Raw genomic sequence first — 27,704 nt, forward strand, 5'->3', positions numbered from 1 at the left:
TGTACAAAAAATATATAGTTAATTTTGCTGTGGATAAACTTAAGATTTTATCAGTTCAATTAAGAAACAAAACCAAGGCACTTAAAATATAGAAGAAGGAAAGTGGGAGAGTGACATAAAATACGTTGAAATACAGAGGACTTAATATTTGGTGTACTTCTAAGTTCTGTAAAAGATTAGATTAACAGTACCCAAGTACTGGCTGTTACAGAGATACCTACCTTTGTTATAGAAGCCCTACTTACACAGAGTTGGAAAATAGCCAACTCCACACAGTTTTGCCATGGTGTCTAAAAGCCAGCAGTTATGCTGTGACAAGTTTCTCTGGAGCTTTCCTGAAACCTCTTTATTGCAGTTTCTGAATTAGGCAACATCAGTCAAATTGCAAAGCTCAAACTCTTAAAAATTTTTGAAACCTGTATATATATGCTTATTCTCCTAACGGTAGTCTTTATTCCTGCTGAGTTTGCTGCCTTAATTCAATTTGACATGACACTAAGAGGGGACATTCAGAAATCAGATATAAAGAATGCTGGTCGCTTGCTTTCTTTAGATGCACATGTTACTTAGAGATAGCTAATACTTTAAACAGTTTAAGAGTCCCAAATCATTTAGCAAGGTTTCAAAATAGCATAGCTTTCACTAACTTTATAAAAACATTCTTAAAAGAATCCTGTGTATGGAGCTCTTCAGAGTATAGTGAAAAGGCCTCTGTATTAAAGTTGCAAATTCTTGTCTATGGCCATACCACCCTGAATGTGCCCAATCTCTGAAGTTGCAAGTTCTTAATTAGGCAACTAACTAGATGTTGAAAAAGCCTGAGTGCCCAGTACCAGCTGCCTACCTCTGGACTTAATTTATGAGCAAGAAGCCACTAATTGAATGTTGAAGGCACTGATTTTAGGGTGTTTTCTCATAGCTGAATCTAATCCTAACTGATGGGGGTTGGGGGCAGAATAGTTTATGTCCATGAGACTTTACGTGTGTGGCCCCACACATTTGTGTGGGGTAGATTTGATGGAGGCAAATCTATAGAAGTGGTCTGTACCTTGTCCAGGTAAAGTAATACAATTACAGAACTACCAACTTTACAATAATAAAAGACATACTGTTTCCAAAAAAAATTGACTCACACATTTCATTTTTACACATTTCTTTTTCCTTGCTTAACTTTTTGAACTTATTTTATCTTGTTTCTCCTCATTTTCTTTTCCGTGATACTCATTCTATATTAGAGCCATCAGTTCAATGCCAAGAATTCTTTGTGCTGTGGTGGTTCTTTAGGAGGTTGTTCTTGAGCAAGAGTGGTAAGGTGCTGAGTCATCCCTAGCTTCTGGAGAACCAGAGGAGGATACACCTGTGTTGTTGTAGTGACTGCAGCGTAGCGTGGGACATTGGGTTATTCAGGGCAGGAAAGTTCAGTAAGCTGAGGACTCATCCCACACCCTTGCCCCCTGTAACTCTGTAATCCTTAGTTGTATCAAAGTCCCTCTGTTTTCATAGATTTGTTTTTTTTCAGATACTCAAGGCTTTTATACCGTTCCTTTCCTTAAACAATAAATCTGTTACTAAGGGTTTGTTCATTTAATAAATATTTATTAAGCACATATTATGTGCTCGGTGCTGGGTCTTCAGGATATTATGATCTTTCAAATACGGCACCAGCTCCAAAGAATTTTCAAATGGGAGAGTCAGATAAGGAAACAGGTGTTTACATTACAAAATAAGAGCTTGGGAGTTAAGGGAATGATCAATAACTTTTTAAAAAATTGAACCAGCATGGTTAAATGAAAAGAGCACTGATTTTAGATTTTGTTGATCTGCTTTTAAAGTTTGATTCGTTACCTAATAGGTATGTGATTTGGGGAAAATAAATCTTTGTGACACTTGTAAGGTTGTTGTATGTTTTAGAAATAAAGTATGTAAGGCAGTTAGTTCAGTGCCTGCTGAATAAATCATTTCTGCTGCTTTGCTGAATCATACACCAAAGTTTCAAAGCCTGTAAATAGAGAATTCTTCTGGCCCTTACTTCACAGGAGATGGAAAAGTGGGGATTAAAAAAAATTCTATGAACGTTGAAAATCCTACCTATAAAGAAACTTGGTATAAGTCAGATTTTATAATCATTTCTTGTAAAATTTATCTAAATTTCCTTTATTGAGATATAGAGACTGTAAAATTAATAACTTAGGAGCTTATAATATTGCTTGTAAAATATACTATTAAACTAATTCTGTAACCTCTGGTCTTAAATTTGTCAGCTTAGAAGAGGATACTTCTCTGTCTCCCACCTCCCTTATCCCGTGGCTTCACATGCCACTTGCTCTTAACCAAATTGAGGTTTATATCTTGAGTGGTAATGGTTATAACGTTTTTCATGAGATGTTTAAAAAGCATTCAAGTAGATCATCAGTAAACTAGTTAAATATGTTTTTAAGATTCATAATTACAATTTGATTTTTTTCTATTTGAAGAATTAAAAAACTGCAATATTTAGGAAATAGTACCTGTTTGAAATAAAACAAAAATAGTCAGTGAATTTGCTTTTAACTGAAAGGTTTTTTTCCCATTCCTTTGGGATTAAATTAAGCAGCATAACTGCTGCTAAAAATAGAAACTGGTCTAACAGCAGCATAATTTGTAATTCTTCAAAAGTGTGAAAGTTGGTAGTTGAAATTCGAATACTGCACTTGCAAGGCTGTAGATTTTATTCCATTGTGTGATTGTTCTTTCTAGTTTTGCTATGCTGTATGTAATAACTGTTCCAGATTTATTTAATTCTGTTACAGCTGTACCTTAAAAATAAAATAAGCTGATGTTATTCACTATAGAAAGTGTGAAATATAACATATCAACAATATAAAACTATTTTCCGAGTATTTTATATAAATCATTCTGAATTACAAACAGGAAATAGTAAGCAAACAAATAGTTACTTTCCTACAAAGAAAAAAAAAAAAATCCCAGTGAAGCAGAGTAGGATAAGTGGTAGGGAAGAAGCCAGGACTGTGTTGGCAGGGCAGGACCGTGAGAGTGAGTGACAGCATGAGAAAAATGGAAATGTACTTCCATTACTGCCATTCTCTCTGTTTGAAATAGACAGATGGCATGTATCCAAGGGGAATGAGGGACAGTGCTCTGAGGATAGGAGCCACTTCTTTCTATACAGCCCTGCCAGATTCATGAGATTAGTAATGGTGCATCTATGTTTTGTTGCTGCTATTGTTACTTAACCTTGTAATGGATACATTACTGTTTCTGTGGCACTTCTTCTGTGGGTTGTTACTCATATTACTTTCTTTGTCATGGCTGTGCTGGATTTTCTGTTGGCAAGTCAGCACCATTTACCCCTTCTGCACCTTGCCTGCTACAGTGGCTTCCTGGGAAGTGTAGTTATTTCACCTCTCATTGTGTCTACCTCTGTCCACCAGATGTGCAGTTTAGATATGCATAAGTCTATTCCAGACAACTGATATGTTTTTGTCTTTTTTGGTTTTGTTTTCTAATAGCAAAATTTCATTTTTACCCCCCCCAACCCCCCCTCCCCCCCGCCCCAGACTCTCCTCCCCACCCTGTTAGCAAAATTACACATACTGGAACTGCTTTTATCTTCTGAACAGCATGTATTTAGAGCAGTCTGTCTCAGGGAAGTCTCTTGTTTGAAAACATTTATGCCAAGACAGATATTCATGTATTTAATGAACTTTCAGTGACTTTTTATAAGCTTCGTAACACTGTGCTAAGTCATATTATTATAGGGCAATTCAGTGAAGTATATAAAACTAGTTACATTGTGAGAGTAAAATATTCAAACATTTTCACCAAAACTATTTAAATCATACTAGAATGCTTATGTTTATAAAATGATTCTAAATGTTCTGTTGTAAAATGTAGGTGTAAAATGTAAAAAATAGCTGGCTTTAATTATAGGTTAATTTTCTTCAACTGTTATCCTAGATAAGCTGTGTTGTTGAATATTTAAATGACTTGCATTCTGTGCTTTATAATGTTAAAATTTTAAAATGCATCTCAAGACTAAACTTTATAATGTATTACATTTTAGGTCAGAAGACATGTCTTCATCTACATGGCATCTTTCCTTACCTCTATGTGCCATACGATGGTTATGGACAGCAGCCAGAAAGCTATCTTTCTCAGATGGCATTCAGTATCGACAGAGCACTTAATGTGGCTTTAGGCAATCCATCTTCCACTGCTCAGCACGTGTTCAAAGTGTCATTAGTATCAGGAATGTAAGTATATGTTAACATCTTTTTAAATTTCTTTATCTATGTTTCTAATACTAAGTAAAAGAAAATCTATCTGATTTAAAGATACGGTTTATTTTTCTATCACTTCTTATCTAATAGGAGTGGGGCAAATGTTATATTGTAACTTTAAAAATGTATAAATGTTTATTTTTGAGAGAGAGAGTGCAAACTTGCGCTTGAGCAGTGGAGGGGCAGAGCAAGGAGACACAGAATCGGAAGCAGGCTCCAGGCTCTGAGCTGTCAGCACAGTGCCTGATGCAGGGCTTGAACTCACAAACCATGAGATCATGACCTGAGCCGAACTGAACCGACTGAGCCACCCAGGCACCCCTATATAACTTTCTTTTTTATTTTTTTTTAATGTTTTATTTATTTCTAGGAGAGAGAGAGAGAGACAGCGTGAGCAGGGGAGGGTCAGAGAGAGAGGGAGTCACAGACTCTGAAACAGGCTCCAGGCTCTGAGCTGGCAGTCAGCACAGAGCCCGACGCGGGGCTCGAACCCACGAACCGCGAGATCATGACCTGAGCGAAAGTCGGAAGCTTAACCAACTAAGCCACCCAGGCGGCCCCACTATGTAACTTTTTAAAGTAAATTTTTATTGCACTGAAAGACAAATGGTTAGCAGTGATTTTTGTTTTAACCTTTTCTATTTCTCCACTTCTTAGACCTGCAGAAATTCATGTAATTTATTCATCAAATACTTATTGAGCACAGCACTGTTCTAGGTGCTTGGGATATATTGGTGAACAAAACAAAGATCCCTGCCCCCATGGAGGTTACATTCTAATAATGAGAAATAGAAAAATAACCAGTTGATGTAACATGAAATAAATATTCATTTATTAATATGATAGTGCTATAGAATAAAGATGTAGAGCAGGATAAGAAGGATCAGTAGTGTAGGGTAGGGAAATGGACTGGTAGCAATTTTATATAGGTAATCAGGGAAGGTGTTATTGACAAGGTATATAGACTTTTGAGCAATGACTTGAAGGTGAGGGAGTAGGAACAACATGGAGGCCAGGTGGCTAGAATGGAGGGAAAAGGGAATAGGACAAATGAGGTTAGAGAAAGATGAATGGATGGAGATCATGTTGGGCAGTGGTTCTTAAAGTATCATTTCCAGGATCACCAACATCAACTTTACCTGGTTTGAAAGTGATGAGAATGCACCTGTCAGATCTCCAAATACATGGAGCATAATTGAACAGTAGCCCCACTACAGCACTGAAATCTATCATTCCATATGAACTGAAGCTGCTTTCCATAAGCTACTCCCAGCCAATGGCCAAGCCTGGTAAGGATACTAGGGCAGGCCTGTTTCTAGGAAGCACTTGAGAACTCTCTGAAAGCCTTTCTACACTTTGTTTAGAATCATGCTGCAATAGAAGATATTTCTACCGATTTTCCCTCTGTCCCTCTCTCTTTCGCTTGGGATCAGATGTTGTCTAAGTTTGGTGGCTGTCCCAGCCTCTCCTGGGTCCCTCTTCATTTTCTCTCACAGGTGTTTCCCCTGATAAGTTTCTTGCACGTATTGGCATCTATTTCTCAGAGGATACAGATTAACATTCCTGGAAACTTACTTAAAATATATTCTTGGGTCCCACCCTAGACCTAATGAATCAGAGACTCTGGTGGTGGGACCCAGCAATTTGTGTTTTAATAAGCCTTTGTATTGATTCTGATCCACACTAAAGTTTGAGAAACACTGCATTAGGCTCTTCTGAGGACTCTGGCTTTTAATCTTAAGTTTTTTTGCAGGAATTTGAGTAGCCACAATCTGACTTAAACTTGAAAGGATTACTTAAGCAGTTGTGTGAAGAGTAGATCATCAGGGGATAAGGGTAGAAGCAGGGGAGAACATGAGTCTTTCATCTGGGTGAGATGAGAAAATACAGTAGCTTGCACTTGGGGAGTAGTGGGAGTACTGAGCAGTGGTCAGCTTCTGGATCTATTCTGAAAGTTGAGTCTATGAGCTTTGCTCATAGACTCATTGTTTGATTGGATGAAGGTTATGACAGGAGTCAAAGATAACTATAAAATTGTGAGTCCAGAGGGTGCAGGTAGAACAGGCTGGCAGGACAGATTTGGAGCTTATACGAGAATATTTTGAGTTTGATATGTTTATATTATATTCATCTTAAATTTGTCTACTGTTCCTACCTTAATCTAGGCTTTCCTCTGGACCACCACAGTATCCTTTTAATTGAATTTCCTTCTATTTTTATCTTGTTCCAGAGCTGGAAAAACATTCTTCTTATTATATAAATTGGATCCTTTTAAAATCATTTAAAATCTTTGAGTGGCTTCATATTGTTCATAGAATAAATTGAAGCTTCTAACCACAGCCTATGTGATCTGACCCCTGCCTACCTCTGTAATTTTGTTTACTACATTCCATCTAGAAACATGGGTCTTCTTTCCATTCCTCTGATGTATCAAGCTCTTTCCCACGTTCATGCATGCAGTTTGCTTTCCTTGAGTGCTCTACTCTTTTCCAGCCTTTCATATTCTTCACTTCTCCAGAGAAGTTTTCTCTGACTTTTCTACTTAAAATAGGTTAGGACATCTGGGTGGCTTATTCAGTTGAGTGTCCAGCTTTGGCTCAGGTCCTGATCTCACAGTTTGTGAGTTAAGCCCTGCATCAGGCTCACTGCTGTCAGTACAACGCCCGCTTCTGAGTGCAAAGCCTGCTTTGGATCCTCTGGCCCCCTCTCTCTCTGCCCCAACCCTGCTTGCACTCTCTTTCAAAAATAAATTTTAAAAACATTTAAAAAATTAGTATTTATTTAATATAAAATATTATATCATTATTATTATTCTGTATCTCTGCCTATTCTTGTTTCCTTTAGCACTTAATATAGTTGGCAGTTACTTTAATTTTTTGGTTACTTAATTTTTATGTATTTCTCCCTTCAACATGTAAGCACCATGAGTAAAAGGACCATGCTTGTCTTGTCCATCATTATATCCTTAGCACTTTGTGTGGTGTTGGGCACTTAGTATATATGGCTCAGTAACTATTTGGTTGGGGCACCTGGGTTGCTCACTCGGTTGGGCGGCCGACTTTGAGTCAGGTCATGATCTTGTGGTCCGTGGATTTGAGCCCCGCATCTGGGCCCTTGTGCTATCGGCTCAGAGCCTGAAGCCTGCTTTGGATTCTGTGATTCCCTATCTCTCTGCCCCTCCCCCGCTCAAGCTCTGTCTCTGTCTCAAAAATAAAATAAACATTAAAAAAAAACTATTTTGTTGACTAAATGAGATAAAAGTTCACATCTGTTCTATGATAGTAACAGGTTAAAGATAATTATGAGTTTTATATTCTAACTTTTTTAACGTTTAATAGTTTCTAAAACTTTCCTATACGTGTTCTCATTTCAAAGTTGAATCTCCAGGGGCTCCCCGGTGGCTCAGTTGGTTAAGCTTCTGACTTCAAACCAGTTCATGATCTCATGGTTTGTAAGTTCAGGCCCTGCATTGGGCTCTGTGCTGGCAGCTCAGAGCCTGGAGTCTGCTTCAGATTCTGTGTCTGCTTCTCTTTCTGCCCCTGCCCCACTTACACTTTATCTTTCTCTCTCCAAAAATAATAAACATTAAAAAGAAATTCAAAGCTGAATCTCCACACCATCTAGTGAATTGAATAGTCACCAGTCTTTTTAAGTAAATAAGCTCTATGCCCAATATGAGGCTTGAACTCATGACCCTAAGATCAAGAGTTAACATACTCTACCAATTTGAGTTATCCAGGCACTCCAGTCCCCAATCTTTCTGTTGTCATAGTTTTAAGAATCTGAATACCCTGAGGCAAAAATGAACTGTTCTATGATGGTCATTCTCTTTTTCCTCTTATTCTAATTTTTTTTCTTAACCTAATTCTCCTTTTCCTTAGCATACATTCTAGCTTCTTTGATTATTTTAGTCTTTCCATTTTTCCTACTTCTTTAAGGTAGACAAAGTTGCATCTAGCTACCAAATTAAGATTTATACAGGTTTACTTCCAGTCTTTTTAGATAATGCAGTATTCTGAGGCCAGGTCAAGAGATAGGATTATGACCTTAGGCTAATTTCTGGAATTCCTTGCCACTTAACTACCATGATTCTAGAAAATACCCTATAAAGAGATTCTTAATCCATCTAAGTGAATTGAGTTTTTTGCTATCCATTTTCATTTTCCTTTTCAATGCTATATTAAAAAACTAACTCTTAATTATCAGATATAATTTTTTAATCCTAAAATAACTACTCTCAAACTGTGTTCCATTCTACTTTCTTCCCTCCAAAGAGGTTCCCTGTTGAGGAATTCTTTTGGCAGAATCAACTGAAGTCAACAGCAAGAAGTAAGGGTTGCAGGTTAAATTACACAGAAAACTGAATTTGTAGAATTTCCAGGCTATATTTTGGGGCAATAGATGTGAAAACAGAATCCTAGATTTACAAAGAATTTTAGAGGTTTGATAGTCTTAACATATTTAATTTTTGAAATTTATGAGATTCTAATTGTAAAACCCTAAGAGATTGTTAGCAAAACCAAAACAAGCAAAGATAACATGGACCACATAGCAGATTTAATTCTTCCTTCCTGCCCCACATTTATTTGGCTTAAAATAACGACATGAAAAATACCATAGCAGGAGGAATAGTTGCATTTTGCCAGTGAGAAAGAATGAGATCATTCAGGTAACAACATGTCTTTGTTTCACCCCTTCCTTCATGGCAACAAAAATGGAGTAAATAGCGGACTAGACAGCAAGTGGTTAAGTGATACTAAGGAAGAAAAAGAGACGAAGGGTGAAGGGTCAGGGATAGGGAGTGATGGTGAGAGAAGACTTCGCTGAGGAAGTGAGTCTAAGTAGAGATGTGAATGAAGACTGAAAGCAGACCATGCCAGGGTTCAGGGCAGGCTTTCGAGGCAGAGAGAATGGCAAAGTACTTGAGAGTAGGTCAAGTTGGAGGGACTAAAATGTTTAGCATGGCTAGAGGAAAAGGGGATTGGAGTGAGTAGCAAGGAAAAGATAGAGAACCTTTTAGGGGTGCCTGGTGGCTCAGTTGCTTAAGTGTCCAACTTTAGCTCGGGTCATGATTTCACCATTTGTGAGTTCAGGCTCCACATTGGGCTCTCTGCTGATAGTTCAGAGTCTGGAACCTACTTCAGATTCTGTGTCTCCATCTTTCTCTGCCCCTCCTGCTCACACGCTCACTCGCTTTCTCTCTCTCAAAAATAAATAAACATTACAAAAATTTTTAAAAGTCTTTTTATACCTTGGCAAATAGTTGGAATTTTTTTTCAAATGTTCGTTTATTTTTGACAGAGTACAAGCAGGTGAGAGACAGAGAGATGGGGAGACAGAGATTCCCAAACAGGCTCTACGCTGTCAGCATAGAGCCAGATTGCAAGGCTCATGACCTGAGCTGAAGTAGGACGCTTAACTGACTGAGCCACTCAGGAGCCCTAGCTGGGGACTTTAAAAAAAAAAAATAAAATAAAAATTGCTTTACAAGAATCATACAGAAGGCTCTGATTTAAAAGCTTGACAATAGCTAGGGGAGAAAATGTTCATACCTCAAATAATGACTGCTGCCAAATTACTCCTGTATTTAATGTCAGCTACACTGTCAGACATGACAGAAATGAGGTCCTAATGAGGATAAGTTCTGTTAAGTGCCCGTTAGAAAGGGACAGTATTTTTTATTTTTGTTGATTTATTTTTTTTAAGATTATTTATTTGTTTTGAGAGAGATAGAGACAGTGTGAGTCAGATAGGGGCAGAGAGAGAGGGAGACCAAGAATCCCAAGTAGGCTCTGTGCTACCAGCGAGATCATGACCTGAACAGAAACCAAGAGTCGGGTGTTTAACCAGCTAAGCCACCCAGCCTCCCTGAGAGAGTTTTTTGTTAATGAAAAGTGAATAGATTTATCTACCTAAAGATGTAACCAACCACTTATTTACAACTAAATCTAGGGAGATACAGATCTTTTTATTTTGCATGGAAATTCATACCTGTTTATATATTATTTCTAATTATATCATCTTTGAAAGTGATAATCTGGGGGCACCTAGCTGGCTCAGTTGGTAGAACATGTGACTCTGGATCTCAGGGTCATGAGTTCAAGCCCCCATGTTGGGCATAAAGTTTATTTTATTTTTTTTAAGTTTATTTATTTATTTTGAGAGAGAGAAAGAGGCAGAAAGAGAATCCCAAGCAGGCTCAGTGCTGTCAGCCCAAAGCCCAGCGTAAGGCTCAATGCCATGAATCATGAGATCATGACCTGACCCAAGATCAAGAGTTGAATCCTTAACCAACTCAGCCACCTAGGTGCCCCAGAGCTTACTTTAGACTAGACAAATAAATAGGGGTGCCTGGCTGGCTCAGTCGGTAGAGCATGCAACTCTTGACCTCAGGGTTGTGAGTTCAAGCCCCATGATGGGCATGGTGCCTACTTTACAAAAATGAAAAGAGGAAAAAAAAATGGTAGTCTATATATCAGAGGTACTGGTGTAGTTTCAGATCCTCCTAAAATGATGTAAAATGATATTCCAGCTTATTTCATCTTGCTCTGAACACTTACTTCTCTCTACTGTGTAGACTTTTGCTTCTTCCTTTCCCCATTCTGGCTGATACCCTAGAGAAAAAGGCAGCTTCAACATAATTAGGGTCCTTAAGTAAGGTCATGGTCTTTTTAATCTCTTAAGTTCCTGTCTACACAGTTTTCATGGGCTTCATTTGATTTGCATGTGTGTTATGCACGCGCACGTGCGCACACACGTACTTGTACATATATAATATGCGAATTGTCTCTGCTTAGTGAATTTGTAAAATTAGTAATAAACAAACAGTGACATGAGTGCTGTTAATTAAAGGACTTTGTTAATGAAGAGCTTTAGTTTTTGACAGAAAATCAGAAGTGGGTGAAGGTACTTGAAAGGACTCTGGGTTTCTCATACATGTTCAGAGTATAGAGAAAAAAGCCATTTTTTAGTAGAGTTATTATGATTGAAATTAAGGTGTAAATAGTTTGGCACTTTTTTTGTCCCTCGTTTTTTGAAAGTGGTATTTTTAAACTTAAAAGAAGTAACCAGATTTCAATATTTTATATGTTAACCTGTGGTAAATTTAATTGAAAGGTTTTAGAGCAGTTTTGTTTGGTTTTTGAGGTTTAGGGTAATACTGAATATAAATAAGACTGAATTAGGCCAGCTGAGTCTAATTAGGGCAATAAGTTGCATTGCTTCATCTCTGGATGATGAAAATAATTTGAAATATTTTTTCTTTTGTTTCAGGCCTTTTTATGGTTATCATGAGAAGGAAAGACACTTTATGAAGATCTATCTTTACAATCCTGCGATGGTAAAAAGGTACAAAGATAAAATATGAATAACTATCCCTTAAGTATTTTAATAATAAAAAGAAAAATCTAGAAGAAAGGACTGTATCATTTGTAGCATTATTAAAGAAAGGGACCATAATAGTATATTTATGTGCAAAGAGAGATCCATGGCTTGGCCTCTAGGAAGGATGTTTTAAGAGTGAAGGGACCTTCAGGCAGAGAAGGACAGCTACCATATGTTTGCACATATAGGAGGATTAGGAGAAAGTTAACGGAGGACCATGGGGGAGAAGAAGGGGAATAATAGTGGGGGAGAGGGAGGGAGCCAAACCATGAGAGACTCTTGAATGCCGAGAACAAACTGAGGGCTGATGGGGGTGGGGGGGAGTGGAAGGGGGGTGATGGGCATGGAGGAAGGCACTTACAGGTAGATGAGCACTGGGTATTATATGGAAACCAACTTGACAATAAACTATTAAAAAATAAATAAAATTAAAATAAAATAAAATAGCATGTTACTGGCCATGAGAAAAATTAACAATGGAATAGAAAAAGAAGCAGATCCAAGTATATATAATAATTAGCTAAATATTTAGTAAAAGTGGCTTTTTATTTCAGTGGGAAATGTATGTTTCCATAAAAAATGAGATTAAAGCTGGCTTTTCATATGTAAGCTGTGAATGATAGACCCTTATTTCTCACCAATAAATTTTAGATGAATTAAAGATATAAATATTAGAAATATTAGAAAACTAAGAAATCCTATATGCCAGTGAGATAAAGTTTTACATTATATTTGAAACAATGGCTAAAGATATTATTGGTAATTCACAATGAAAATCTGCTCAGCCTCATTAGCAGTCATAGAAATACAAAGCAAATCATAATGAGAAAGTAGAACATTGTCATATTCTGATAAATCTGGCATTACCTATCAAAATTAATGGTATACATGTTCTTTGACACTGTATCTATTGGGAATCTTTAATCTGTTGTATAAAAATGTATATTCAAAGATATGTGCTGCATTGTTTTAGTGGCCAAAACAAAGCAAGAGAAACCAATCAAGAAGTTCATTAATCGGGACATTGTTGACCCTATTTATACTATAATTATACAGTGGAATAATATGCGATGAATAAAAATAATTACATAGATCTATATGTGGTGTCCAACATATCCATGATGCAGCTGGTATATAATCTTTTGATTGGAGCAGTTGGGAAAATACTGAGCTCATTTAAATGAGAAAGCAAAGAATGGTTCTATATACAATTCTGTGTTTGTATATATTTGGATAGAGCTAGAGAAAGCTATGGAAGTGTAAACAAGTACTTCTTTTTATTACAATGGGAAAATGTGATTGGCCATAAGGCAAGGGAAAAGCACTGGTTTATTTTATATTTGTGTATTTATTAAACAGAAACGTGTTCATACATATGTTTGTATTTTTGTTTATTATGCTTTTTTTTTTTTAAATATTTATTTCTAGGAGAGAGAGAGAGAGAGACAGCGTGAGCAGGGGAAGGTCAGAGAGAGAGGGAGATACAGACTCTGAAATAGGCTCCAGGCTCTGAGCTGGCAGTCAGCACAGAGCCAGATGCGGGGCTCGAACCCACGAACCGCGAGATCATGACCTAAGCAAAAGTCGGACGCTTAACCGACTAAACCATCCAGGCACCCCATTATGCTTTTTTTTTTATAATTAAAATAATTATTTATTTAAAGAAAAAAAAAAGAGTGAAGGGACCTTGCTTTATAGTCCCTAACCGCTGGTTTTCTGTTTTAGATTTAGAGAGCTTGTACAAGTAGATATGGAGAGATGATGGCTGCCTTGTAGGATATTAGTGCCCTAATAGCAGACCAAATGTTCAATACCAGGAGAAATTTGCTCTTCAGTTTCAAAGCAAAAAGAAATGTATGAGATGCCCCAGTGTAAGGGCTTAAGTACTAAGTTTCAAAAGATAATCTTTTGGTAAGGAGCATATTGCAGGTTTCCCCAGAGTGAATTTAGGCACCAAGAGGCACAGCTATCCCGGATATGAGGTTTACCCTCAGTGAGGCCTTCACTGAATCAGTACCCTAATCCCCATGGTTATTCCCTCCTCCAAGTAACCAGTGAAAACTAATTTTCTCTGTAATCTGCCTCTACCCTTATCCCAAACAGCTTCTGTTATGTAGGGTACCAAAACCATCTTCCAGAATAGGCACTTAGAGACAATGATTTTCTTGTACCACTTCCCTTTGGTCACACTTTCTCCTATCCTTAGAGTCCAAAAGAGTCCCTAAGAGTCCCTGTGAACTCTTAACCCTTTCTTGCGCATACAGTGGGTAGGAGAGTACACCTTAGTCATTTCTACTCTTTCTCATGTCATCCAAGTGTGCTAGAAAGGGAACCTTGAATAAAATTTGCATACATCTTTTATAAATAGCCTACATACTGGTTTTTTTTTTTTTTTTGGCATAAGCAATATAATTTATTGATTCATTTATTTTCATATTTCGAAATTTTATTTCTTATTCCCAAAATTCCTCTTAGTGAGTCAACACTAATTCTAACAAATTGTGTTTAATGCTTCAGATTTTTCTTTCGTTCATAGCTTAACTCGATCTTAAGTTCTGGATCTTACATGAAACTTTCCTAAATTGATCACAAAGAGCTCTATTCTTTTCCAGCCTACATACTGTTTTTGAGAGAAAATATATAAATATAATCTGCTTTTCTTTCTTATGACTATAGCAATCAAATACTTATTAAGCTATTTCCAGTAAGTTTGCTTTAAATTACATAGTTTATATCAGTCCCTATCTGAAATTCCCTGATTTATTGAGAGATACATTCATTTATTGATTTAATTCAAAATAAATATTTGTAAAATACCCACATTATTTAATGCACTATAGAATTTGCTGTGAACAGTGATAAACAGTTTACTTGGTTCCTGCCCGCAGGGATCTTCTAGCATATCAGAAGATACAGACAGTAGATGTGTAGCCCAAATATGTAACCAAAAGTTGTAGTATGTACTATGAAGGAAAAGGATTCTGTGAAAGAAAAATTTTTCCCCCTTTTGGGGTATTTGTTTATAATACCTTTATACATGAATCATTTGTGTTATAGTATTAAACTAATACATAATGTAGTAGTTAAGAGTGTAGATTCTGAAACCACATTGCCTGTATTCAAAATCTGGCTCTGCCACTTACCAGCTGAGAGACTTTAGGCAAGTTATTTAATGTCTCTGTGACTTATCTTCCTCATCTGTAAATAGGATTGATGTTAGTGCACGCTGTTACGCTGAACAAAGTTATTTATAAATCACTCGGAACAGTGCGGGGCACATTATAAGTGCTGTGTAAATGCTGGCTATAGTATATATGAAAAATGTTAAATTACAATTTACCCTTACCCTAATTCTTAATAACTCTTTTCCTTAGAGGCAGTAGTTGTTAAAGAGTTTGGTGTAGGTCTTTGTATTTTTCATAAATATATATATATATACAAGTATATTCATATCCTCTTTTTAAATTTTCCATATAAAATTGGTATCATGCTAGAATGTAAGTCCACAGGCAAAGGCTTTTTTCTGCTATGTTTGCTCCTTAGTACTCAGTGTTTAGAACAGTATCCACTACATTATAGTCAATAACTATTTGTGGAATAAATGAATGAATGCTGCAACATATCATTTGGAGACTGGCCTTTTGCTTTCTCTACTTGGTCATCTCCTGTGAGCTTTACTTCCATTCTTCTTGAACTGTCTATTCTCACCACACTCTAGAACTTGCCCTACCTCTGAGATTTTAAATGCAAACATCTTGGCTTCTGACGGTAATCTTTTTTTTAAATAAATTTTTGAGATATAACTTATCTACCACAAAATTCACACATTTTAAGTATACACAGTTCAGTGATTTTTAGTAAATTTACTGAATTGTACATTTACGCACTATAATTCAGTTATAGAACCTTTTCATGGCTCTAATAAGACTCTTTACATCCTTTTTTTTTTTTTTTAATCTTTTCAACTCTGTCCCTGAGTTACTCCCATTCTACCTGTTTTTAGGTTTTAAATTCTCTAGCCTCACTACTACTGTTCCATTTTGTAGCCTTCTGCTGCAATTAATTTTTTTTCCTTTCCATCTTAGATTCTACTCTTTATCTTCCCAACTCCTTTGTCTGTCAGGTGAAACCATCAATTCTGGATTAATCCATTTATTTACTCCCTTTCTCTGCTAAACTCTGGCTTCTGAGCACTGTAGGATACAAAAAAAACAAAAACAAAAACAAAAACAAAAAAAATCACAGCAGAATGGAGCCACTGTGAATTCATGGTCTTCAATTTCACCTGGGCCCTTCCTTGCCCTGTCGTATTTCTGCTTTTCTCAAATTATCTTCTTACCATTCTTCACCCTCTCTACTCAAATATTAACTAAGCCCCTCCTGAGGCTTTGCCTCCTACTTCATAGAGAAAATAGAACCCATCAGTGTAGCAAAGTGTGCACTAGAGATTCCTGAGACCCTTTCAGAAGATTTGTGTGGTCAAATCATTGACCTCCATGTTGCTAAATTTAGTTAACACCTTTTTGACCTTGTGTCAGTGTTTATAGTGCCTTAAAATAACCTTAAGTGTTAAGTTTCTTTGATATAAACCTCCTCTGATTTTCCTCCTACTGTCCGATCATTCAAATTTATATTATTTTGTTAGTTCCTCCTTGAACATCTGCAGCTGTTCTTGGGGTTGTGTCTTAGGCCTTCATCTTTTCTCTCTGTACTTCCTCCTCACTGTACAGTCTTATCTACTCTCTTGGTTTGTTTTGGTTTTTCTCTTTGTTAATCTTTATGTATTTGACTTCCAGGTATATATCAATAGCCTAAATTTTCCTCCAGAGCTCTGGATCAGTGATATCACAGGTTTGTAGTGAGGATTACTTGAGATTAAGCATTTAAAACACCTAACACAATGTCCAGTACCTAATGCTTCAATATATGTTAGCTGCCTTTGCTGTATAAATAAAATAATTCTTACCAGTATTTTCATGGAAATATGCCTTAATACTTTACTATACCTAACCCCCATTGTGTCTAAAACTGAGTTCATTCTTAGTCCTCCTCCAGAAAATCTGCAAAGAAACGTGTTCTCATCCAGCCCTTTCTATTCCAATAAATGTGGCACCACCAAGAAATCAAGGCATCATCTTCAACTCCTCTATTCTGCCACACCCTCCACATCTAGCCAGTCATCAGGGCTTGACCATTTTATTCTTTGCCTGTCTCCTGAATCAACACATTGCCATGATCTTTGTTAAAGCCAGCATCATTTTAGTTTTCTGCAATAGCCTTCTCACTTGTATCTTTAGTCCTGTGTGTTCTCTAGCTAACATGGTCATTTCTCTTCCTCACTCTTCACGTCGGAGACAAATTCTGCTATTTCTTGAGATGTCTTAGTAAGCTGTGCATGATCTGACTTTTCATTACCTCTCTAGCCCATCCCCATCATAGACACACTCCCCACAGCCTCTGTCACTAAGCCACACTCAGTGGTTTCAGTTCTCAAATAAGCCACGTTTTCTTATGACCCTTTACATGTATAATTTAATTTGTGTGAAATACTCTTCCTTTTCTTTGTAGAAGTATCTTTAATTCATCATTTAGTCTCTTGCTTAGAGACTTCAGGAAGGCTTTGCAGAAATAGCCTCTGTGACTTTATCTTATTAATATCCCTTCTAGATGTTTCATGTACTTCAGTTCCTTTCTCAGTTTTTAAAAGGAAAAGCTCATATTTTAAAAACTTATGACATTTCGGTTTTTTAATATAGTTCATATTAAGTTGGTTTTAGAAGTCAAAATACTCTTCATCCAAGTTTTTTTTTGTCATTTTCAGAGTGTGCAGCTGACTTTAAAACTTAAACTTTCAATTTCTAACAAAATACAAATTTCCAGTAAAATTTAAATAAAAGATTTGTGTGCTAATATAATGTGTTTCATTCTCTATAGTAGGGTAATTATTGTTTCACTTAACTTTTTAGGAACCATAATTTTAGAATGTAACTTTTTTTTCTAACCTAGGATATGTGAACTTTTGCAAAGTGGAGCCATAATGAATAAATTTTACCAGCCTCATGAAGCGCATATTCCCTACCTCCTACAGCTGTTCATTGACTACAATCTGTATGGAATGAATTTAATAAATCTGGCTGCTGTGAAGTTCCGAAAAGCAAGAAGGAAAAGTAAGGTTGATTTCATAAGTTCAAATTAAAACTTGAGACAAATGTTAATGTAATTGATTATTTATAAAATAACATGTACTTAGAAAATAACTACTGGGTGGATAAAGAATAAAAAAGAAATATGCAGAATGGTATTAGGGTTTATCAAGAATTCTTTTTCAAAATATGGAAAAGTAATCTCAAAAGATTTTTTTGGTAATAGTTTCATTAAAGTTGAATTCACATATCATACAACTCATTGAAAATGGACAATTCATTGGCTTTTAGTATGTTCACATCATTGTATAATGATCACCACAATCAAATTTAGAACATTTCCAACACTTCTAAAAGAAATCCTGTAGTTTTTACTACTGTGTTTTACTGGGGAAAAACATTTTCAGGTTACATATCTGATAAATTACATGTATCTAGAACATATAAAGAACTCTTAGTAAAAAAGCAAAAACCCAATTAAAAATGGCCAAGGGGCGCCTGGGTGGCTCAGTCAGTTGATCATCCAATTCTTGATTTTAGCTCAGGTCATGATCCCAGTGTCCCACATCAGTCTCTGTGCTCAACTTGGAGACTGCATAAGATATTCTCCCTCTCCCTCTCTCTCTCCTTCTCCCCGTTCACCCCCTTCCCTCATCCTTCCCTCCTGCTCTACCCTCTCTCTCTCAGATTAAATTAGGGGCTCCTGGGTGGCTCAGTCCGTTAAGCGTCTGACTTCAGCTCAGGTCATGATCTCAGAGTTCATGGGTTTGAGCCCTGTGTCGGGCTCTGTGCTGATAGCTAGCTCAGAGCCTAGAGCCTGTTTCAGATTCTGTATCTCCCTCTCTCTGACCCTCCTCTGCTCATGCTGTCTCTCCCCCCCGCTTCAGAAATAAAAACAACATTAAAAAAATTATATAAAAGAAATTAAATTTAAAAATGCCCAAAAGACCTGGACAGATACTTTAGCAAAGAAGAAGATGTAAGGATGGCAAACACATGAAAAGATAATTAACATAATGTACCATTAGGCATATACAAATTGACACCACAGAGAGCTTCCACTACATAGAATGGCTAAAATCTAAAAATTAGCAATACATGCTGGTAAGGATGTGGAAGGAGAGCAACTCTCATTCTTGGCTGGTGGGAATGCAAAATAATGAAACCACTTTGGAATATAGTTTGGCAGTTTCTCATAGTGTTAAACATAGACTTACTATATGATCCAGTGATTGCATTCCTTCTCATTTATCCACCAAGTGATTTAAAAGTTGTATCTGCCCAACCAAGAACCTGTATGCAAATGTTTATAGCAGCTTTATTCATAATTACCAAAGGTCTAAAGTAACCATGATGTCCACATTATTGTGGACAATGGATAAACTGTGGGCAGTGGATAAACTGATAAAACCTATCAATAAAAAACATCAAGCTATTGATTCACACAACATTGTTGAGCCTTTAAAAGCATTTTACTAAGTGAAAGAAGGCTGACATAAAAGACTACTAATGGTATGATTCCACTTATATAACATTCTGGAAAAGATAAAATGATAGAAATGGAAAGCATATTAATGGTTGCTAGGGGTTGGAGGAGAAGGTAGTATTGACTACCAAGCAAATGTACAGAGGAACTTTTAGGGTGAAGAGATTATTCCGTACGGTACTGGCTTGGGTCTATACATTTATCAAACCCATAGAACTGTACATTTCTTAACCAAATGTTGAAGGTTAATGTCCCCAGTGGTGTCATATGATGTGATGAGGATGCTTTATCTCTGTAATATTCTTTCAGAAACCCATGACCACAGTCTAATGATGAGAAAAACATCAGACAAACCCAGATGGAGATGGGGGAGATGTTTTACAGGTTACCTGGCCAGTACTCATGAATCTCAAAGCCATGAAAAATGAGGAAAGACTGAGAAATAGACCAGAGGAGACCTAGGGAAACATGATAGCTAAATGCAATGTGGGGTCCTAGATTGGATCCTGAACAAAGCGGACAACAGTGGAAAAACTGGTGAAAGTCAAATGCCATATCTAGTTTAGTTAAATATTAAGGTACCAGTGTCAGTTTCTTTATTTTGACACAGGTACTGTGGTAATGCAAAATGCTAACAGTAGGAAAGACCTGTTAAGCAGTGTATGGAAACTCGGTACTATCCTTGCAATTTTTTTGTAATTGTAAGATTATTCCAAAATAAAAAGGTTTTTGCAGGACAAAAGAATATAACAGGCTGATTAACAGTATCAAATATAGATGAGAGTTCAATTAGGATTGAGGAATGGAAAAGATTATAGACCATGAACAGGAGGCATTTATAGGAAAAAGAAATAATTTTCATAAAAGTTTGTTTCCAGTATGTAAAAAGTCTGAGAAAAGATTGAGTTCTCAAATATATGTAAGGCATTTATTTTAGATACAGAAGTTAGATGAGTAGTATAATGTTAATTAGAATATATAAAAGACTATAGTGAAATCATGGGAAGAATAAGTGAATCACTTTTTGTATTTATTTTGTCATGTTTCTCACAGTTAAACTGACAGTAAACTTATGGTAAATTAATATCTACATATTACATATATGTATAACTTAACATTTTTATCTTACAAGACAAGTTAACCTAGTACATAATGTAGTCTTACTTTTGAAATGGGGTAAATTTGAGGCACCTGGGTGGCTCACTTGGTCGGGTGTCCAACTTTGGCTCAGGTCATGATCTCACAGTTTGTGGGTTCAAGCCCCGTGTTGGGCTCTGTGCTGACAGCTAGCTCAGAGCCTGGAGCCTATTTCGGATTCTGTGTCTCCCTTTCTCTCTGACCCTCCCCTGCTCACGCTGTCTCTCTCTCTCTCAGAAATAAATAAAACATTAAAAAATTAAAAAAGAAAGAAAATAGAGTAAATTCAAAAGTGAAAAAGATGTAGAAAATTTAATAGTATATATGCATATGCAATTTTTCCCTCAGTACTTCAGTCACATCATCAAGTAGTGTCAGATGAACTAGAAATGGTGCTAACTACTACAGTTGTTAAAGTGAAGCCTATAAAGTAAATAAATATTTTGAGCACTAAAGAGGCATTTTATATTTTTTACCATTCACAGTTGAAAAATTATATATATGCATTTAAATTAGGGAGTTTCCCCTTTTTTTAGGAAAATATGCTAAAACAATGCATAAAAAATATACGTAAGATGTGAAATTTTATGTCGATAACTTTGAATCAGTAAACTTTTTTTTGAATGTTTATATTTGAGAGAGACTGAGCATGAGTGGGGGAGGGGCAGAGAGAGGGGGAGACACAGTATCTGAAGCAGGCTCCAGGCTCTGAGCTGTCAGCACAGAGCCCAACACAGGGCTCGAACCCACAAACCGTGAGATCATGACCTGGGCTGAAGTCGGACACCTAACCTGCTGAGCCACCCAGGCTTGCCTGAATCAGTAAACATGTATAGATTTTTATTCACATAAATTTATTAGAAAATAATATTTATGGTAATTTACAACTTTACAAAGTAATTTCATAATAATGTCCTGACCACCTGATAGCAAAGCCTTTAAAAACTTCTAAAGATATGTAGAATCAGTTACATGTTTTGGCATATGTTTTGCCGAAATAACAAAGATGGTAATACCTGATGACATCAGTCTTATTTACACCATTTTTTGATCAAGCTGAGCAAATACAAGACAGTATTAAATTTAGCTGAATTAGAAAATTGCAAAATTAGTGTCTTTCTTAATGTTAGGATTCTATGTCACTCATTTAAGCTTTGTCTTAGAATTTAAATTCCCACAATAGATTGGAGAACAATTGCTAGAATTTAGAAACTACTTCTAAAGCATGACATCAGGACTCAGTTCCTGAAACTTAGGCAACTAAGCAAACATGCATTGTCCCTTCTTCTACTTCTGGTCAAATTGTATTTGCATTTGCCCCAGGTTTCCATTCACTGTTAACTGCTATCACTTCTGGAATGCATTGCGTATTTTCTCTTTGTTCAGGGATTAGTATTAAAGTATGTTTTGAATTTTACCTGGAATCTGATTTCCATTAGAATTTTAATTGGGACTCCTACAGAATACCCTAGGAATTTAAAGTCTGTAAACAATCTTAACTTTTCATTATTTTCAAAGTGAGATTTTAATTCTACCTACCACAGTGACACATTTAAATGTATCATACTAGTATGTAAGCATTGTAGCTATTTCTCTCTCATATCTATATTACACTTTTCTCTCCTCTTAGTTTAGAGCCATTATTTTCAACTGTGCATATGCATTCCTGTGTGTATATGAATTTTAAGGACACAATTTTAGGAACTAGTCATATTTATGTATTATTTTACTTATAGCAGTAAGTATATGCAAGTTAAAAGTAGAACTTACCTTCTTTTATCTTCCTATTCCTAGGTGATCCATTGCATACAACTGGATCTTGCAAGGATCAGCTACCAGGAAATTCTCTTACTGGTACTTTATTTCGGTGGGAAGAAGATGAAATACCAAGGTTAGTTAATGTTGTAAAAGGAAAAAACCTATTTATGTATATCCTACTGTATTCAAAAATCAGTGGCTGTTGTAATTTAATTTTAATCTTACTTTTTGTTTTTAATCTATAAGTTTATCTGGGGTGCCTGGGTGGCTCAGTCGGTTAAGCGTACGACTTTGGCTCAGGTCATTATGATCTCACGGTTCATGGGTTCAAGCCCAGCGTCAGGCTCTGTGTTGACAGCTAGCTCAGAGCCTGGAGCCTGTTTCAGATTCTGTGTCTCCCTCTCTCTGACCCTCTCCTGCGCTTGTTCTCTCTCTCTCTCTCTCTCTCTCTCTCTTTCTTTCTTTCTTTCTCTCAGAAAAAAAAGTCTATAAGTTTGTCAAAGAAGCACATCTCAACATTAGTATGTTACATGGAATCATAGATTTTAAACACAGACCTTGAAAACAGGATGAAAATGGACCTAGTTATTACCTAATTAATAAAAGTAATCTGGGTATAAATTTTTATACTTCTTTCCAACATCTGTCTTCATTGTGCATTCTGAATTGATATCCTATAACTTGTCAAATAAAAATCACAAAACTACAATTTAAAATCTAAGTAGCAAATATTTTTGAAAAAAGTAACCCCCAAATTTCTAAATGTTTTTATGGAAAAAAGTCGGTTGACATACTGTGTATGAATAAGTAATTTGTCATTTTTTTAAAACTGTTTATTCATTTATTTTGAAGGAGGGAGGGAAGGAGAGGGAGAGAAAGTCTACCATGGGGGAGGGGCAGAAAGAATTCCATGTAGGCTCCAGGCTGTTGCCTGATGCAGAGCACTGTGCTGTCAGTAGAGTCTGACATGAAGTTAAGAAAGAATCTCATTAGGGGCACTTGAGTGGCTCAGTCAGTTAAAACATCTGACTTTGGCTCAGGTCATGATCTCATGGCTTGTGAGTTCAAGCCCCACATTGGGCTCTGTGCTGACAGCTCAGAGCCTGGGGCCTGCTTCAGATTCTGTGTCTCCCTCCCTCTCCCTGCCCCTCCCTTACGCATTTGTTCTCTCTCTATCTCTGTGTCTCTCAAAAATAAACACTAAAAAAACGAAAGACCTCTAAGAAAGAATCTCATTAAATAATGATAGAAACATATTATTTAGTGACAAGAATATTATACCAGAATAAAACTTCAAGGACTTCAAAGTGAAATGACTCACCTTACCTCTTGATTGACCTTGACAAGTATCAGGACTTTCTGACAAACATACACACACACATAAACATATGCATATATGTGTGCTTCTTGGTTTCTTCTCAGATACGGCAGAATTATTTTTTAATCAGGTTGAAATGGTATTAAGTTTAGATAGGATATTATTTACCACATCAAATTCAAGTTCTCATCAGCCCAGACCAAAGTGATCAACAAGTTACTTGCTCTCTTCATTTTTTTTATGCCTGTGATACAGTTTGTCTGTCTCTCTGAAATTGGAGTACATCAGCATGACCCAAGGATTTTACCTATTCACTAGAGCCCTTGATTTTCCAAGTTTTATATCTTTAATAACTTGTATTTTGCATGATCAAGTAAGACAAGAGTTTATTAGTGTTTGAAATCTTTTTGTAAGCAAACTAACTTTCTAGTTAGATCATAGTAAGGCTTTATTGGTTAGAAGTAAGTTTAGGGAAACCCTATATATTATAATGAAAAGTTTGTATTTTAGAATGTTTTTAAAAGGAGCCTATTTTATTACTCTTAACGAACAACCAATTATGAGCAAAGATATGAGTAGGCAAACTAGTGAAATTACACAAGGTATTCAGAATTAGAATCTATAATAAATATAGTATAGTTATATATTTTTGTCTCAGGTTATCCCATATTTTTGTATTTTGGAGATGCTTATAATAAATATGAAAATCCATTATTTCATCAAGTCCAAATAACATAATGTCAAAAAAATTTGCCATAAGTCAGTACTCTTATTAGATTTTTATCAGTCTCATTTCTGTTCCCAGTGTTGCTAGCACCTTCTTGCTGGATGCCTTTTTTTTTTTTTTTTAAACAAATATTCTATATTTCTTCGCAAACGTTATTACAAGGACCATGACAAACAGAGAGCAGCAAACTCAAGAGATGGGGAGTGCTCAGTTATCAGTCCTGCTAACTTTACTGGTTAACTCATTGTTAATTACCACATATCATGGACCCTTCAGGGTCATTTGTCAGAATGTTGAATCCACAAATGTCAAGTCTACTGAAGTAATCTCAACCCCGACTGCCCATCACTTGATTGAAAGAGACTTTTAAAATTGTAGATGTCTGAGCTCCACCCTCAATGATTCTAATTGGTAGGTCTGTTGTTTTAAGCTAGGAACAGAAATGTTCAGAGAAGCATAATTGTCTAGTTACTGTCATATTACTTATCTACTATTCATGACTATAATGAATGGTTTTTATGTATTTGCTAACTCAAGTTTTACTTCTGGTGTTTTATCTACTGGAGACATTTTTAATTGTGAAAACTATTTCCTTTTCCTAGAAACACTTCCTATTCTGAATGTCTAAAGTAATTTTGTAATAAGGGCAAGAAATAGTTAAAAATTTCTACTATGAGATTGCATTTTGTGATGTTATTGTTCCCCTCCTTAATCACAGATGTGCTACTCCTGGAAAATTTACCCTTGAAATTTACAATATAATTCTTCCAAAAATTGTGAAACTTTTTAGTATAAGGAGAAAACTGTTGACCAAAAAGTATTTTATCTACTACTTCAGTTCATGGCAAAACTTACTTTATTAAATTATATGAATTAAAAAAACAAGCTACATTGAGAATTATTTTTTTCTGGAAGTAAAAAGGATATATTGTGATAGGTTGGCTAATATGTCCCTTCTGTATCAATGGTAAAAAGATATATGTGTGTTTTTTATCTGGATGTATATCTATGTATATATTTGATTTGAACTATAACAATTCTGTGGTTTAAGAAATTTATAATGTTTCATCAGATTTTGTGAGGGATAGACAATGGAAAATGAAGTTTCGCTAATATGTTTCTCTTAAAACATAAAAAGAAAATCTTTCAAATAAAAATGTTAATCAAATCTGCCATCACTCACTTTCTAGTAAAAGTTCTCCTTTTCATTTGGGGTCTGTGTTAGTAGGAGATCTAAACTTTGGAATGAGTAAACTGGTATCCACATTAGAGGTACATTCATTCTATCAAGCAGGGACATATATATGGTGTCTTCCTAATTTTATTTTTTTGTGGCTCTGATGAAAAACAAAATGCTTTTGAGTTACACAGCATTAACGGGGCATAATCCTCTGTAGTTATCATAAAAATTAATGACCTCATGGTCATTAATTAATTAATCACCACTTCTCTTAGCTATGATTGCATTGTTGAACTCCTATGATTTCTCAGTTTGTAGTTAGGGAGACTTTTAAAGCATTCCTCAGCTTAGCAGTAGTTGAGGGCAGGGAGAACAGTATCATTTGCCCATTTTCAGTATGTTCCCTTTCCCCAATCTCTTGTAGCATACTCTGTCATCATTTTTAACAACTGTCTATGATTGCTGAGCAAGATGCCTCTAGGCAAGTGATTGCATATGTATATGGTTTTTGATATATCCCTATCTTGTCCCTCTGTTATCTAATCCCATTCTACCCTGGATATGACCCACATGCTAAAACATCGTGCATTCTTTATATATAAAATATAATGAACCATAATATGTAAAATATACTGCAAAAGGATCTCAAGAGTTGTCAATACAGCAAGTTTTGTATTTTTCCTCTTTTTTTTAATGTCTTTATATGTATACACACAGTAACAATTGTTTCGAGAACCGTCGTGACTTAATATAATATCACTCAACATGAAAAATTCTATAAACAAAGTCTTCAGAAAATTTGCTCTTATGTGATTAATCTGTTATTTTATTATTATTATTTTTTTAAGTAATCTCTGTGCCCAACTTGGGGCTTGAACTCACAGCCCCAAGATCAAAAGTTGCATGCTCTACCACTTAAGCCAGCCAAGTGCCCTAGATTATTGTATTTTTTTTATATCTTTTTAATACAGCTCTTTAATACTGGAAGGTGTTGAACCACAGAGTACGTGTGAATTAGAAGTGGATGCTGTGGCTGCTGATATCTTAAATCGGCTAGACATTGAAGGTATGTGTGCAATTATTAATGTGTTTCTTTTCTCTTTTTTTAAGTTTATTTTGAGGGGGATGATGGGTGTAGAAAGAAAGAGAGAGAATCCTAAGGAGGCTCTGCACTCAGTTCAGAGCCCAACATGGGACTCGAACTCACAAACTGTGAGCTAAAATCAAGAGAAGCTTAACTGACTGAGCCACCCAGGTGCCCCTATAGGTTTTCTTTTTCTTTTTTTTTTTTTTTTTTGTTATATATATATATATATTTTTTTTTTTTTTTTCTAGGAGAGAGAGAGAGACAGACAGCGTAAGCAGGGGAGGATCAGAGAGAGAGGGAGACACAGACTCTGAAATAGGCTCCAGGCTCTGAGCTGGCAGTCAGCACAGAGCCCGACGCAGGGCTCGAACCCACGAATCGCGAGATTGTGACCTAAGCGAAAGTCGGACGCTTAACCGACTAAGCCACCCAGGCGCACCTATAGGTTTTTATTTTTAAAATTTAATGACCAAAATACAGTGAGAAAAGTAGGGAAGAAAATCTTATTATAGAAGTAACATGTTCTAGAAGGAGGATGCAAAATGTTATGAAGATTTATTAACCTCTGATGAGATAGTCATTATTTTTTCATGAATATTTTCATTTATGTGAGTATGTTTGCATAGACATAAGCCTAAAGTAAGTGTGACACTAAATACATTAGCCATCATAAAAGAATTTAATATACTCTGCCTTTTAAACTAATAATTTTCAGGTGATATAAACGGGAGGGGACTCTTAGGTATATTGCCTGTCATCAGCTGTTTGGATCTTACTCACTTGCTAGGTTTTGGGGAGCCAGTAGGAAGAAAACTAAAAAAGGAGGAATGTAATAAATGTTAAGTTGGACAGTTTGGTCATTATATTACACAAAACAGGTAACGGTTGTGTTTTTGTAAGGCAGTATTTATTTTCTGAAAGTTTGGATTTCTTTTTTTTTCACTTTGACCCTTGTTGTATTGAAGTATTGTTGTGATTATAGCTCAAATTGGTGGAAACCCTGGTCTCCAGGCCATATGGGAAGATGAAAAGCAACGGCGAAGAAACAGAAATGAAACTTCTCAAATTAGCCAATCTGAATCACAAGGTATAAACCTAACAATTTATAAGTGATTTTTTTTACACTAGATATTCTAATGAAAAAGTTTAAGCCATTGAGATTTTACCTTAACATTAAATGTTATTTTTCAAATTACCTTTCTGTT

General features: G+C 35.9%; 1 protein-coding gene across 1 annotated transcript in view; it reads left to right on the top strand.

Annotated features, from left to right (window-relative positions):
• Positions 1-27,704, top strand: part of REV3L (REV3 like, DNA directed polymerase zeta catalytic subunit) — a 180,687-nt gene that overhangs the window by 49,176 nt on the left and 103,807 nt on the right. Inside the window, exons 2-7 of the mRNA XM_039252205.1 lie at positions 4,064-4,253; positions 11,553-11,627; positions 17,670-17,830; positions 22,224-22,320; positions 26,384-26,478; positions 27,482-27,586. Of these exons, the coding sequence (XP_039108136.1) occupies positions 4,064-4,253; positions 11,553-11,627; positions 17,670-17,830; positions 22,224-22,320; positions 26,384-26,478; positions 27,482-27,586 (723 nt within the window). The remainder of the gene's footprint in view (positions 1-4,063; positions 4,254-11,552; positions 11,628-17,669; positions 17,831-22,223; positions 22,321-26,383; positions 26,479-27,481; positions 27,587-27,704) is intronic.

This window comes from Hyaena hyaena, unplaced genomic scaffold, assembly GCF_003009895.1.
Source record: "Hyaena hyaena isolate Hyena2069 unplaced genomic scaffold, ASM300989v1 scaffold_412, whole genome shotgun sequence".
NCBI lineage: Eukaryota > Metazoa > Chordata > Mammalia > Carnivora > Hyaenidae > Hyaena > Hyaena hyaena.